Here is a 15,833-nt window from a genome sequence, read left to right on the forward strand (position 1 = left end):
GCTGCTAGTGTTAAATACCACCACCCCCCCTTCTCTATCCTCCTCATCACTGCTGGAGACCTGGTTGGTTTACCCCTCCAGCCCTATGTTTGATTTTACTTTCCATTTAATTTATCCCTTTTCTCATTATCTTCCTCATCCATCTATTTCTGGAATAGAATATGACTGTAGCTGCTATATTGCAACCACGAGGTAAACGTCTATGATTAAAGCCCTGTGCTAGGGATGGCAGAACAGAAATCTGGAAGGAATCTGGAATGAAGACACCACTGGGCCACTGTGTCAGTCCTCAACTACCTACCTCTGGCTTTTCACAGAGAAAAATAACCCTTAGCTATTTGCTGCTGTTTAGGTATTGGTCTCATCCTAATTGATACATCAAGCTTTAGACAAAGAGTCAAAGATGGGTGGTGGTCTCACCTCAGAACCAGAAATGGCCTTTGCTCTACAAAAGGGTAGACTGGCCAACTGTCAGAGCCCTTCTATGTGTGAAAACACATTCTTGCTGATGAAATAACACTTGAGCATGTTATCAACTAATCAATCACACCTTGGTATGAAGGACGGGTCATTCACTCAACATACTAAGACAATGTGAATTTAGATGAGAGGATATATAAGCCTGAAGTATTCTAAGGAACAAGAATTGAATGAGGTTGCAGGGAAGATTTGGGGAATCATGAGTACTCTGGGAACTGAGAGGAGAGATCAACCAGAAAAGACAAAGAAGCAAAAATGGCAAGGAATCCTGGGAAGAGCTTTAACTTTCAATTTTAACTAGTTTTAAATTATTCTTTTATTGGGAAAGTTTATTTTTTAAAAAATCAGTAGGTTGATTTTTTTTTTTTTTTTAAGGAGAGATAAGCATAATAGATTGATTTGGTAGCCTGATGATAAAATTTTAAAACGCAGGAACTACTTACTCCATTTCAGAACATTCTGACATGTGCCAATAGGAAAGGGTCTTCATGGTGCCTGGGGGCAGCTGCTTAATCCTATATACACGTCTGTCTTCCTACAGTTTTCCCTACAAAAGAAACTTTCTTGGGGCTCCTGGGTGGCTCAGTTGGTTGGGTGTCTGCCTTGGGCCCAGGTCATGATCCCAGGGTCCTAAATAAATAAGATCTTAAGAAAAAAAAAAAAAAAAAGTACTCTTGGGGAAAACGGAAGGTAGAGCATATGAAAGGATATAGACAAAGCCAGGAAATACTCTGGAATGCCCTCTGGCAACAGGACAATGAATTTAGATTTCCTTTTCCATCCTGACAGCAAAGGCTGATTAGTATTAGTTTATGGAAAATAGGCAATTACACAAGATACAGGATCAGAACCAAAATTCGTTTTTAAAATGTGAGTTTTTGCCACTTGGAGGATTTCATTCCAAACTCTCAATTATATAATTACAAAAAAAATCCATGTTTCAGGAAAACATACTTAATCTTAACATAAAATTCATGTCACTTATCACAAAGTTAGACAGTCAAGTGTATAAAGGAAAAACAAAACAGGAAGCAGTATTTACAAATTCAGACTACATGAGACATTGTGAAGACTCTTGTTAATAAACAACACAATACTTTTACACACTACATTTCAAAAATGATGCATCTGTGAACAGTATGATAAAGGTCATAGCGTTAAAAGACTTTAAATTAAATTCAAGGTTGTCATGTTGAAGATTTTAAATTAAAGGTTGGCAGAGTTGAAGACTAAATGCAAGGCCAAGGTCATAGTGATGAAGACTTTAAGTTCAAGGTTGTAGTGAGGAAAATTTCAAATTCAAGGATAGATTGTCTAAGAAAGGACAAACAACTAGCATTCAAGCTATTTAGTTAGTTCCCTGTGAGTACAAAATATATAGGAATCACTCAATGGATTAGCCTAATTACAAATTCTGTTCATTTCTAAATAAGTCACAACTGCAAGAAGTCTTTTCACAGAATCATTCATAGTTTCTCTCTCTCCTTGTGTAGGTATTTCTGCTACCGTTTTCAATCCTTACTCAAAACAATTCCCTCCCATCTCCGTATTTGTAGAAGTATAAAATATTGTGAAACTAAGAAATGTCTGTTCTTTAGCTAGAGAAGTATTCTCCCTCTGACTGCTACAAGAGAGAGAAAGAAAAAAAGATTCCCATTTTCTCCTCTACCTCAAAACACAAAGCAAACCAAAACAATCCAGTTCCTAACGTGGTGTCTCATAGAACCCAGGGCCTGGAACAATATCTCATGCTAGTTTTCCGGCTATATGTGGAGAACAATTTAATTATTTACATTATTGGGAAATCTCTTTAACAACTGGATTCATGCCGGCGCTTCCATCAGGACGGCCTCCCTAAAAAAGGCGAGAGCAGCGGCGTCTGCGAATGGGCACATCAAAGACTCTCCTCCGCCTCTCTTCCTCATCCTCCTCGTCAGACTCGTCCATGTCCGCCGAGTCATCGTCGTCCTCGTCTTCCTCCTCCTCCTCTTCCTCCTCTTCCATCTCTTCATACTCATCAGGACCCATCTCCTTGAAAGAGAAAACAATCTTTTGATAAGAACTTCCATCAGTTTTTTATACTTATTTTATGCAAATTCTCATTTATCTAGAATCTAAACAACAGGACATGCCAAATAGGAATTTTGAGAGTTGAACCGTGTATTTTCATAAATGAACATGCTGATGCAAGATTCTAGAATGTACATCCGTAGAGCACATGTTTTAAAAGGCTCGAGGTGGTTTTAATGGTCAATCTATTTCATTAATACAGTACTTCTATTTTACATGACAGTTGATAATTTGTACAAGGCAGCCAACAGACCACTTCCAACAACCCGAGATAAAATTTTACTGGATTTATTTTAGTGTATTAAGTAACAATTCTTTATTAATCTAAATGCTGACATAAAGAGGACTCAAAAATATTAGTAAGGTATGACCTCTACTGGTAACTTTTATGTATTGTCAGAAGTCTAGTAGACTTCTGTTGAACTCCTACTATGAAGACACGGTATTTCAATTCAACCACCAGGGGCACTTTGAAATTAACTTGCTCAAGGCTCTCAGAATAGGGCAGGCAACAAGGAGGCTGAACATGCAGTATCTGAACTTCTCATGGAAACGTCACTTCCGCTTAAGCAGTGTCTCTAATGAACTCTTGACTTACTCTGCTGTCAATTTTCCCCTCTCATACATTTAAAGACTTAATTGAGAGGAGTTGCTAGATTAGAAAGAGTTCTGAACAGCAAGGAGCACCTAGCTGGTATGTGGGAACTATTGGGAAACATGGGATGTGTCATCAGCAGTTCTTTTCCTGAGGCCTTTGTGGCATCACATATCCAGCACTCACTACCCCTCTGATCTCATCTCTAACCACTCTCTCCCCCGGCCTCTGCACTCCAGCCACACTGGCCTCTTGCAGTTTCTCACACATGCCAAGCATTAGTATATTTATGTAACATCAGTGTTTCAGGGCCTTTGCACCTGCTGTTCTTTCGCCTGGAACATCCTTCTGCCACATGTATCCCCCTGGCTCCCTCTACTTCTTTCAAGTCTCAACTCAAATGCTGCCGAGGCCTTTCTTGACAGATCTTTATATTAGAACCCAACAGGACACTCCTTATATATCCTTTACTCTGATTTTTCTCCAGAGCACTTATTACTACTTGGTATAACTGGGTATTTGCTATCCTTGTCTCTTCTAACTAGAATGTAAATTTCAAGGCAGAGATTTTTTTTGTTTTTGTTAATTTCCTCAACTTTCTTCTTTTTTTTTTTATTGAGGTATAATTGACATACAACATTACATTCATCCGTTCCAGATGTACAGCATAATGATTTGATACTCGTATATATTACAAAATGATCACCACAGTAAGTCCAGTTAACATCCGTCACCGTACATAGTTACAGAATGTGTTTTTGTGATGAGAACTTTTAAGATTTATTCTCTTAGTAACTTTCAAATATACAATGTAGTATTTATTCACTAGAGTCAGCGTGCTGTATAGTATATCCCAGAAGGCAGACTCTGGCTGTATTGTTCACTGCGTCTTCCCCAGCACCTCATTGGGACGCAATAAATACTTGCTGAGCAAGCAAATTAATTAATGTGGGAGAAAAAAAAATTGTTCTTTAGGAGTTGTCAAAGGATTGTCACTTAGGATTTATTGTAACACTAATAACAACAACATTAACAACAATCAGAGAAAATATACATAAATATGACATGATATTCCATTCTTTTTATTGTTTGATTTTTTTTTTTAAAATCTAGGGAATGAAGACTTTAAAATTCAGTAGAAGGTTCGAAAGGGGCAAGGGGGGAAGCTTAGGAAATCCTAAAACATTAAATTCAGGTAGTATGATCATTAGTCATCTTATTGAAGAAGAAAACAGAAAAAAGAAGTTAAAGAAGTCAGTGTGGCTGAAGAGGGAGACTGCTGATGATCTCAGATGAAAGTGTACATACAGAAGCAGCAGATGGAAAGAGGCACACACGATAAGAATGGAAATAAATAAGCAGCAGGAACCTGTGAAGTGTCCAAAAGCAAACAACAAACCACCTAGAGCAAGAAAAGGCTAAAGACCAACCAAAAGTATATTTTGCAGTGACATTCAAAGTATAAAGCAAAAGGAAGTATCAAGTACAATAATTATCATACGGTTAGGGTACAAAAAAGGAGAACAATTCAGTTTCCATATCAAGAAAACGAATATTTCAACAGGAAAGTTACAATACAAATACACCACCATACAAATACAATCCCCACTGCCTCTTTCATGTTGATTAGAAGTAAGTCCAGAATTCTCATTTCTTTGTATTGATATCTCATGCTTGAAACATTTTCCATAAGGCAGGTCAAGATTTTATATGCTTATTTGTGGTTGGGAGGAAGTTAAAACTCCAAATAAGTAAGAACATAGTTAAGAGGGTTGAACATGTAATGAGTTTATTATTATAACTTAAAATTATAAATTTAAAAGTTATAAACTTTAAAAAGAGTAAGTAAATACTATAAAATTTCTCAATTTTAATTTCTAATATGATAAATATTGATATAACCCACATCAACAAGAGTTCTTTGGAGTCCTCAATAACTTTTAAAAGCTTAAGGGAGCCATGAGACTGAAAAGTTTGAGAACTGCTGTCCTATATTAAAGACTACTTTATACCTATCCTAACAAACATTAAAAACAATTCTCAACAGGATCAAGCTGACCCCATAGTAACTTAACTGTCAGCCCAAACAAACCTCAACATTCTTTACACTTTAGGTCAGGAATATTAGCAATTTTAGGACAAGAAATATTATCAAAGAGAGAGATTTCATAATAATAAAAGAACTTCATTAAAAAGACATAATTATTCTAAGCATATTTGCATATAATTATAGAGCTTCAAAACACATGAAGCATAGCTGATAAAATTAAAAAGAGAAATAGACAAAATTGTAATTATGGCTGGAGATTTCAACAATCATTTTTCAGAGAACAAGGACCAAAAAAAAAAAAAATCAATTAATATATAGAAGACTTGAGAAACAGTCAACTAATTTGAACTTTCATTTATAGGCTAATATTCCCACAATTAGCAGAATATACATTCTTTCTTTTCAAATACACAGGAATTAGTTACCAAGATAGACCATAATGCTGGGACATAAAACCTTTAAAAGGATTAAAATTACACATAGTGAGTTCTCTAACCATAATAAAATTAGAAATCAGTAAACAAAAGTTAACTGGAAAACCTCCAAATGTTTGAAAATTTAACACATTTCTAGAATAGTTACAGATCGAAATTAAATTGCAAGGGAAATCCTGGAATATCTTGAATTAAATGTTAATGAAAACAACACATCAAAATTTATGAAACACAGCCAAAACAGTGCTTTAGAGAAAAGAAAGGCCTAAAATCAATAATCTAAACTTCTACCCAAAGAAGCTGGTAAAAAAGCAAATAAATCCCCAAGTAAGTAGGAGGAGAGAAATAAAGAAAACTGCAGAAATCTATGAAATAGAAAATGAGCAAGCAATAGAGAAAACCAGTGAAACCCAAAGTTGTTCTTTCAAATGACTAACAAAAGAGATAACCGCTTAGGTAAACTCATCAATAGAAGATGTAAATTACCATTATTAGGAGCAAAAAAGGATATGTGACTATAGTTCTTGCAGCCATTAAAAGGATATCAAGGGACTATTATAATTTTATGCCAATAATTCAACATTTAGACAAATGGACAAATTCTTTGAAAGACACAAATGACCAAAAGTGAAATAAGAAGTAGGAGATATATGAAAGAAATTAAACCCCTATTTCAAACTTTCTCACAGAGAACTCTAGCCCCAGATGGCTTCACTAATGAGCTGTATCGAACATTCATTCATGGATGATACCAATCTCAGACAGAAACTGGACTAGTCAAAAACAAGAGACTGTTACAAGAAGTAACAAATTCCTGGTACTAGAAATATACAGTAGAGAGCATTCCTACACTGGGAGGGAAGCTAAACTTCACTTCCAAACCCAGAGGGTAGATCCTTTTCACCAGATATGCAAGCATTATGGCCTGAAGTCTCGTATCATCCTTCTCTTTCCAAACTGGGGTTGGGAATGTATCAGCTCTGGGTCAGACTAATCCTATGTCCATCTTCCCAGGAGCCAGAGGGCCTTTTCTGAACACTCAACACCTACCACTCTGTCATATTCTGGGTATACGAGTCATATTTTATTCCTATTGTATAGTTGGGGCCTCATGATTCTCTTCATTCGTTTTATGATCCGTAAGATTGGGGTACTGCCATTATCATAAGTAGTCCTAAAAGTGAGATTTAAAAATTATACCGAGTTGACTTAGGAAATGATCCCAAAGAGAGAGGACTACAGAGGATTTAATGGGTAGACTTGCACTTTTAGTAGTCTCTCTCTACGATAATTGTATTATTTTATAAAATTGGTATTTCTAGCAAAAACACTGCAAGAAATTGCCTTTCTAATCTTAATGAAATTAAATAAAGCCTATTCTAACTGGTCCAGTGTGGCGTTTCTCATTACGCCACAGAACTTTTTTTTGAAATGGTGGAAAAGAGGCTGAACCTTTAAAACCGGGAACCTCTCTACATGATACTCTGATGGCGGATACGTCTCATTATATGCTTGTCCAAACCCAAAAAACGTACAACACCAAGAGTAAACCCTAATGCAGACTATGGACTTGGGGGGATTATGATGTTCCAATGTAGGTTTAACAAAAATACCACTCTGGTGGGAGAGTGATGTTGAGGACGTCTGTGCGTGCATGGGGGTGGGGGTTATTTGGAAAATTTCTGTACCTTCTGCTCAATCATCTGTGAATCGAAAACTGCTCAAAAGAAAAATGACATTAAAAACAAAAAAACAAACAAAAAACAGCTAAGCAGAGTAGAGTTACTCTGACTGAAGTGTATGGAGTCTAGCTTACTTATTATCCACCACCCCCACATATTCACATGGCCCCCCACAATATTTCCTCCGAATCTCTAGGGTTCTCTGGAACACCATTTATACACCATTTGTCTGGCTAATCAACAAAATCCCTCTGTGGAGTTAATTCTACAAAGTCATGGAAATCAGTCCCAGAGGAAAGTTTAACTCACCAATCGGGCTATAGACACCCTGAATGTTGGACAAGCCATATGGAATCGGGGAATAGCAACATTAAAGATCTTGTCTTTAAAGTAAAGAAAATGGAAGGTATAATATCCTTCCATATATCCTGATGTTGTAGAAAATGTGGTACAACTTGTATATTCATATACCCGACCTGGGCTGATGATTGGAAATTCACCTGCAGAGAAAACAGTAATAAGAAACCAAAGTATAAAATTCAGTGCTTCGTTACAGCAAATAAAATATGTCCTGAATGAGATTATGTAAACTATGTTAAAGTAAATGCACAATAGGAAAAAAGATCTAAACTGTCCCAATAATCAAAATCATGTAAAAAGCTGACGGTCAATGACAATCAGAACTAATGATGATTGAAATCCACAAATAAGAATCTGTGCTACAGATTTTAACATTTCCCCCAAATTTCAAAAAGATGATCAATATGAAATTTATTTTCTCTTTCTGCCCTATTATTCCTGGTAACTCTATAGAACACGATTATCCAACTTAAAAGGGAAGACAAACTTAAGAAACAAGGAACTCAAGTGATCCACAGAATGAAAAATCAACCCCTGAATACTTGTTTGCTATAATTTTAGAGAAGTTCATGTTTAAGGTAGCAAACTAATAGAATAATGATCTTTACACATTATATTTATGAAGCAAAGAATAGGAGTTACAAGAAGCCCAGAATCTATGATATCTTTCACACTGTAAACACAACTATTAACAGATACAGTCTTGGAGCACCTGTGTGGCTCAGTCAGCTAAGCGTCCAACTCATGGTTTTGACTCGGGTCATGATCTCATGAGTGGTGAAATTGAGCCCGTGTTGGGCTCCAGGCTTAGAGGGGCGTCTGCTTGAGATTCTTTCTCTCCCTCTCCTTCTGCCCCTCCCCCCACTCATTCTGTGTGTGTGTGTGTCTCTCTCTCATAAATAAATAGATATTAAAAAAAAAAATACAGTCTTATCCACTAACTACATCATGCCTTTTCTAAGCTGTTTATCACATATATGCTCTCCAAAATGTCTTACAGGCAACTGATCTGTAAAGCAAATCCTGAGTTACATACATACCAACTACTCCAGGTCCTTGAACTTCTTCTACATCACCTTTAGCATTTGTTATTCTCCAATAACGACTGTCCAACTGACAAGCCTTCTCAGGAAGTGCATCCTTTGACATTTCAATCCTGGAGAAGGGAATGGGGTGGAGACACACAAATCTGGCCTGATTTGGTTTCTCTTGCTTAAGAGGTATACTATTTAGACTGAAGTCTGTGTTAACCATCTATCTCTGTAAGTTCTCAAAGATAGGGGCCTGATTAGCTTGACTGTCCCACAGAAATGCCTTTACTCAATTTGCACGCTTGACTTGCCGTGAGAATCAACAATGGGGAACATAAAAATTTACGAACACACTGGTGGTGATAATTTTCTGCTTTTCAAGTAAAGATCAATGTACAAAATGCTTTCCAGAATAAAGTGCAATAAAAAATTCTGATTTTCTTTAAAAATTTGTTATTAAAAAATGAGACTGAAGACATTTTCCTTTTTTCCTTAACTTCTAGAAAGCTCAAAGGAAAATGTCACCAAACAGTTACTAAGATTACATTTTGACTCTTTCCCAGTACTATTGTTTCCCCCCTTTCTCTAGGAATCTGCTGTCTCTTATCTTCATTTGGAGCACCCTATAAGCAAGGGTCAGTGTTACTATTCTAAGCATGTTTTCAATCTTAGACAGGATCTGAGTTGAACAATTACAATAACAAGCATCTGTACATGTGTAACTGAACCTATCAAAGGCTGCACATAATACCAAAATCCTAGGATGCTCCCCGGTTAGAATACAGAGCAAAAAAATTCCAGTATGTATATACGCATGTATGTGTATTTTTAAAATATCTGTATTATATCATAAATTATATAAAAATACATCTAAAAACAGAGTATCCTTAATATTTTAAAGCAGTGAGTTATCTTTATGTCACAGCACAAAGTACATCTAATTAAAGCGAATTTAGTGTTTGTTTTTTATTTAACCAAATCCAATGCTTAACACCATGGCTGATATACAGGCAGCACCTGATAAATATTTATTAGAGTTTTAATCAATATAGGCAGCCTCAGTGAAATTTAAAATGCACAGCTTTATCTTGAACAATTTGACAGCTTCTCCACTTGATCTTAGCCAAAAGGCCAAGAAGCGATTTGATAGCTTCTAAATGCAACTCTCGGAGTGAGCTTTCGTGAGGATTATAACTTAGTGTCTACCTCACTGGCACAATTCTTTAAACATAGAACTTTTGCATGAAATAACTTAAGTAACTTGGAGGTTACTGTAAACTCAAGGTACTGGATTATACTAGATTATAAAATTATACTTTACAAAATGATATATTAGTATACGAGGTTATAAAAAAGTTTGTTATCCACCTTCTTCCACACCTCAGCAAAAGGCTGTCTTTCAAAATGTGTCTGATGGGCAAGGTCAAAGGGGGCAATAACAACATATTCACAGGCTGCACCCCATTTTCGTCTCTCACCTGATTCGGTATGTGAAGAAGTAGTGGGGTGGGTGGACAGAGCTGAGTTCTGGCAGAAACGATGTAGAAACTGAAACGGTTATGTCCCCAGTTGTTGCCACGCACTCTGGATCATGAACGTACCTAGATAATTTTAAAACATTAAACATTTTTAATCAGCTAACTTCAAGTCCATAGGATAAAAGATTTTTTTTTTTTAAGATTTTATTTATTTATTTGACAGAGAGATCACAAGCAGGCAGAGAGGCAGGCAGAGAGAGAGGAGGAAGCAGGCTCCCTGCTGAGCAGAGAGCCCGATGCGGGGCTCGACCCCAGGACTCCGAGACCACGACCCGAGCCGAAGGCAGCGGCTTAACCCACTGAGCCACCCAGGCGCCCCAGATAAAAGATTTTTTAAGATACAACGCCAAATAGCTTATATTGTACCTTACGATCAAAAATTTAAAACATATCTGAAAACTTAAATGGGAACTTAAAGGTAAAGTCCTGTGAAGCTTAGAAGAAAATTATAAATTACAAGGTAACAAGAAAGCTTTGAAGACTTCAGATCAGTAATGATAGCATCAAGGCTCAATAATCAGTGGTTCGAATAATGATTCAGCAATTACACTGGAAACTAAAAAGAGCTTAAGTCAGTTTTCAGAGCCAGGAAACTTTCGGGATATCTGAAAACCCTATCAACGGTGGCTCTGACAATAAGATGTGCTGGTATGTTATTCTGGAGACCTCTAATTTATAATTAATCTATCATTTCTGCCAGTCAGGCTACTGTGAACCAATATCACCTGCAGTACTATCTATAATACCTGGATGTTTCATTTATAGATGATAAATAATATTTGCCCTGAGTTAATGGTTACTGACTTGCTATTCATGATAAATCCATTAACTGGCAAATAGCCTGTTTCCAACCCCCCAAAAGAAACTATGTATAAAAAGAAACTATAACATAAAGCCATAACTTCAAAATCAAAATCAGTTTTTCCTCTGGATCCTTCAAGATAAGAAAAATATTGGCTATTCAAGTATTTGAATGTGGCTTTGAAGTGGGAATAACACAGTGGCACTTAAGATAATGAGAGGTTCTGTTATTTATCTTCTTTGAAACATCATCTCAAGACATGTATGATATTTTCTGACTTACAATCATTTTAATTCAAAAAGTCCTGAGGGAAATACCTGAAAATTTGGTCTCTGATGATTGGGAAGCCACCGGATACAACACTGTTGACATAAGAAGTAAACCAGTCGGTAAAAGTAGCACCTATAAACCAGGAAGGGGTGGGGAGGAAGAAAAGGACAACAATTTTTATAAAATCTATAAAGGAAACAATGACAATTCCTCTATGCTTAAGATACAAGATCAAAAGTAGAAACACTTAAAATTCTATGGCCAATTTCTGTTCTCAGTTCTATCCATCACACTCCCGACTGCCTTGCTAGGAAACCCTCCATCTACCTTTTCAAGCTACTTTTTACACTTATAATTAAATAATAGATTTTTAAAATTTATTTTGTGCTGGTACAAGAATGAAAAGCCTTCTTCTGTCTATAGTTTCTAGAGCATATGGAACAAAGGAGATACAGATACAGCTATGTCTAGGAAGAAACTACAGGAAAAATATCAACACCGTCCTCAGATGATCAAGGTATATACCGTTGGCCCAGGTACCTCCTGACTCATGCACAAAATTCTGGCAAAAGCTAGGCTCAGTCCAGGCATCTAACAGGGGTATGGCACTGTACAGTTCTGTGTATCAGAACAATCCCAAAGTAGTCTAGTTGTACCCTACAGATTCAAATGCAGTGGTCCTCTATATTCTCAGTGACCAGCTCAAAGTCCAGTCCAGACCTGACCACACATCCGTCCGTGCTCTAGTGAGTGGATCAATGACAAGTATTTATGTGAATTATGTTTGCCCCTTCTAGGTAATATAATGTAACTTTCTCAGACCCCCACATCTATTGTTAATACAACTCAGTGCCCAGCACTATCAGTCCCTGAATCAATGTTTTTTCAGTGAATTTTTCTGTAATCTTGTTTCTATTAACACAGTTCTCACGCTCTGCCATGGAGCTGAATACTGGAGCTAAATTTACAGTATTTACTTACTCTTCTATTTAGGGAATAATAGAAGATACAGTTTAAGGGTTTATAGCTTTAAAATTTTAAAGGCATCAGCTGAGAGGAGGTAAACTGCAATATCTGACTCTTTTCTCGACATCTACTAATGAATGGCCAATTCCAACCCTTTCATTATTGAATGTTCTATTCAAATGATCACCTACCATCTATCCACTCTGAATAAGATACTAAGGAGGCACATGAATAAGGTCATTAAAATTCAAAGAAGCTACAATTTTGTTTTTAGAACTAGTGATTTCCCTGTAAAGTTTAAAACATCACTTTGTCTATTTCATGGGAGAAAATGTTACAGTAAAAAAAAAAAAAACCCACAAAAAAAAACCACCACAAATTTTTCATGGTTTACATAAAAATGAAATTGGCATGGTGTATTTTAAGGTACCTTAATTTATAATAATACACATCCAAGTGTGTTCTTTAGAATGAGGACAGTCTTTTCTATGCAGTCTTTACAACTCAACTTACCTGAACACAGATTCTAGTTTTTTTCAAGAATCTACTAATAATTCATTGAACACCAGGAGTTTCCATTTTGGGTTTTACCAGAAATTCCAAGAGCATCAAACTTTGTTGAATCAAGATGTAATTTACGCATTTCTAGGTAGTTTACCTTTTAAAGTAAGCCTGTATCTTGGTTTGTCTTTGGTAGCACTGGGATTTTATCAAGGCAGCTTAAAGGAAGCTTTAAGCTTTCTTGTCTTTCCTCCCAGCACTCATATCCCATCTCATCTCTCCTCCCTCAGTGCATCTCAAATCTTTTGCTTTGCTTTCTTATTCCAGGCGAAATTCCAGCTATCAGAATAGTAGTCATCAGATCTTAGAACTCTGCTGTAGTGGTGGGGACTTTCATACCATCTCACACCAGCACCAAACCAAGAGTGAGCAACTCCCAGAGCTCAGCAGGCACTTACCTAAGAGCTCAGGCAGCCTTTAGTCTGTACTTTAGTAGCAACACTGTTCTAGAGCCGTGGTGATCACCTCTGAAGGTATATGCTATGCGAAGATGCCAAAGAGGGCAGTGAGCAGGGGCAGAAGCCCAAGGGGGCACTTAACTTGGAAACCATACACCAACACAAATCAGGGGGAGCAAAAGCTAGTGGCTAAGTTAAACAGCTGTCTATAGCGCGCCTGGGTGGCTCAGTTGGTTAAGCAACTACCTTGGCCTCATGTCATGATCCCGGAGTCCCAGGATCAAGTTCCTCATCAGGCTCCCTGCTCAACAGGGAGTCTGCTTCTCTCTCTGACTCTCTAATGCTCTCTCTCCCTCTCTCTCAAAAGAATAAACAAAAATCTTAAAAAAAAAAAAAAAAACCCAGCTTTCTGTAACTTTGTACGTAGGGAGAATTTCCTGATGTTGTGAAATATACCGTAAACCTGGAATGTGTCACAATATGGAAAAAATGGAAATTAATATTCTGTTCAAGGTTCCAATTAGGAGATATAATTAGGGGCGCCTGGGTGGTTCAGTGAGTTAAGCCTCTGCTTCAGCTCTGGTCATGATATCAGGGTCCTGGGATCCAGCCTACATGGGGCTCTCTGCTCAGCAGGGAGCCTGCTTCCCCCTGCTCTCTGCCTGCCTCTCTGCCTACTTGTGATCTCTCTGTCAAATAAATAAAATCTTAAAAAAAAAAAAAAAAGGAGATGTAATTAAGTGCAAACACCTCAGCCTACAAGGCCCCTTTGCTATGAATATATAGGGATGTTTAATGTGTGCCTTTGAAAACAGAATGGATAGTCAGGAAGCATCTCCTGAGCAAAACCTAAGCAAAACAGGACTGGATGAACAGCAGAGGGTTCAGGAACAGCTCCCTGGATAAGCTGTAACTGCATACAATCTGGACTGTTCTCAAACTCCTATGAGAAATACCTCTGAAGTTCAAGAAAAAAAAGTTGTGCCAAAGAGGTCACGGAGCCCAGTTTATACTCGTCTCTGAAGATTGCTGTTCTGAGATCTCTAATGTGATTTATCAGTATTTTCCCATAATCGGCACCACAAACTTTATAGATATAAAGTGTTTTAATCTGTCTCCAATTAGCTATTAACATGATGGATGGAAAATTCACGTATGTGTAAGGTAACTATATACATACTCACAGTAATTCCATTCATTTCCCTGTTCTACAGCAGAGTCCTAAGAGCACAAGATTATAGAGGGCATGGGTTTTTTCCCAGGTAGAAAACAAATTTCCACAAAGTACAAGGGCGATTCAAATCAGAGCCTAGATATGGTACTTTATAAACCAGCAAGCTTTAAGAAAGACAAGTTTAAACTGCCAGCTGATCAAGTAACTGCAAAGTTTTTACCTTTTTAATTTTTTTGACCAGGAAGAAGAAAGGAAAAGGAAGACTGTTTTTTCTCCTACCTATGATAAACATGTCAATAGCAGCTGGATTCCGAGCCATTTGGTCCTAGGTGAGAAAAAGAATATCATAATAGAGAAAAAGACATTTTACTTACTTTCTCATTGTTCATTATCTGTATCTTTCCCTGGAGACAAGGCAGAATAGACAAAAATAACAAGAGCTCTAAACAACACTCGGACATTACTCATACTTTTCAGTTCTTGCTCTTACGATTTCTATATTTAGGTCCTTTCTAGAAAGTCTTTAGAAGAGTGCCAGGCACTTCTCAGTAACAGTTAAAACGCTTGTGTACTGCCATTACTGTTACAGCAAACTAAAAAATTACCCTTTAAGTTAAGAAGTTACGGTAAGAAGATATACAGCCTATTAAGAAAGGACTTTAGACTCAGAGTCAAGAGACCTGAACAATTCTAGGTTGGTCACTTCTCTCAGTAAATGGAGGGACCAACCCATCATCTACAGCCTTACAGAGGTATCAAGTAAAAAATGAGATAAAATACATGAAAACACTTAGGAAAAAAAATAAAACTATGAAAGCTCTTTAAATATTTTCAATGTTACATGGAGTCCCATGTCTCAGATATCTATGACTTTCAATTTCAAATTCCTCTTTTAAGTTAAAAGTTCACATTTTGGGGGCGCCTGGGTGGCTCAGTAGGTTAAGCCGCTGCCTTCGGCTCAGGTCATGATCTCAGGGTCCTGGGATCGAGCCCCGCATCGGGCTCTCTGCTCAGCAGGGAGCCTGCTTCCTCCTCTCTCTCTGCCTGCCTCTCTGCCTGTTTGTGATCTCTCTCTGTCAAATAAATTAAAAAAAAAAATCTTAAAAAAAAAAAAAAAGTTCACATTTTGGGAAAAATGAAGCCCAAAGATCTACAACTGAGAAATTACAAAGAATCGAAAAAATAAGAAGGAAACCAAATACATATTCTGTGATCATATTTAAACTGTAACAAAAGCCTCCTAAAAAAAGGATCCATACTTTTCCATAACTCAACTATCTAATGAAGTTTAAAAAGCTTCTATTACACTCAGGACTTGAGTCAAACGACGTTCAAAAGCTAAATTTTTTGTTAGAAATTCAGTCAGAAATGTGTATCATAATTACTTCAGCAAATCCCATTACTTTTTCTAAAACTTAAACT

General features: G+C 37.0%; 1 protein-coding gene and 1 long non-coding RNA gene across 2 annotated transcripts in view; one reads left to right on the top strand and one right to left on the bottom strand.

The window, feature by feature from the left end:
- The first annotated feature begins 982 nt into the window (after positions 1-982).
- LOC125078840 (uncharacterized) lies at positions 983-15,435 on the top strand. Its single transcript, XR_007120982.1, has 2 exons — positions 983-1,093; positions 15,374-15,435. It is a non-coding gene; the product is annotated as an uncharacterized LOC125078840 (long non-coding RNA).
- Positions 1,320-15,833, bottom strand: part of FBXO3 (F-box protein 3) — a 31,550-nt gene continuing 17,036 nt past the window's right edge. The window contains exons 6-11 of the mRNA XM_047692043.1: positions 14,691-14,736; positions 11,360-11,444; positions 10,181-10,303; positions 8,712-8,827; positions 7,621-7,811; positions 1,320-2,511 (exon numbers count right to left, since the gene is read on the bottom strand). Of these exons, the coding sequence (XP_047547999.1) occupies positions 2,335-2,511; positions 7,621-7,811; positions 8,712-8,827; positions 10,181-10,303; positions 11,360-11,444; positions 14,691-14,736 (738 nt within the window). The 3' untranslated portion in view covers positions 1,320-2,334. The remainder of the gene's footprint in view (positions 2,512-7,620; positions 7,812-8,711; positions 8,828-10,180; positions 10,304-11,359; positions 11,445-14,690; positions 14,737-15,833) is intronic.

This window comes from Lutra lutra, chromosome 10, assembly GCF_902655055.1.
Source record: "Lutra lutra chromosome 10, mLutLut1.2, whole genome shotgun sequence".
Classification (NCBI taxonomy): Eukaryota; Metazoa; Chordata; class Mammalia; order Carnivora; family Mustelidae; genus Lutra; species Lutra lutra.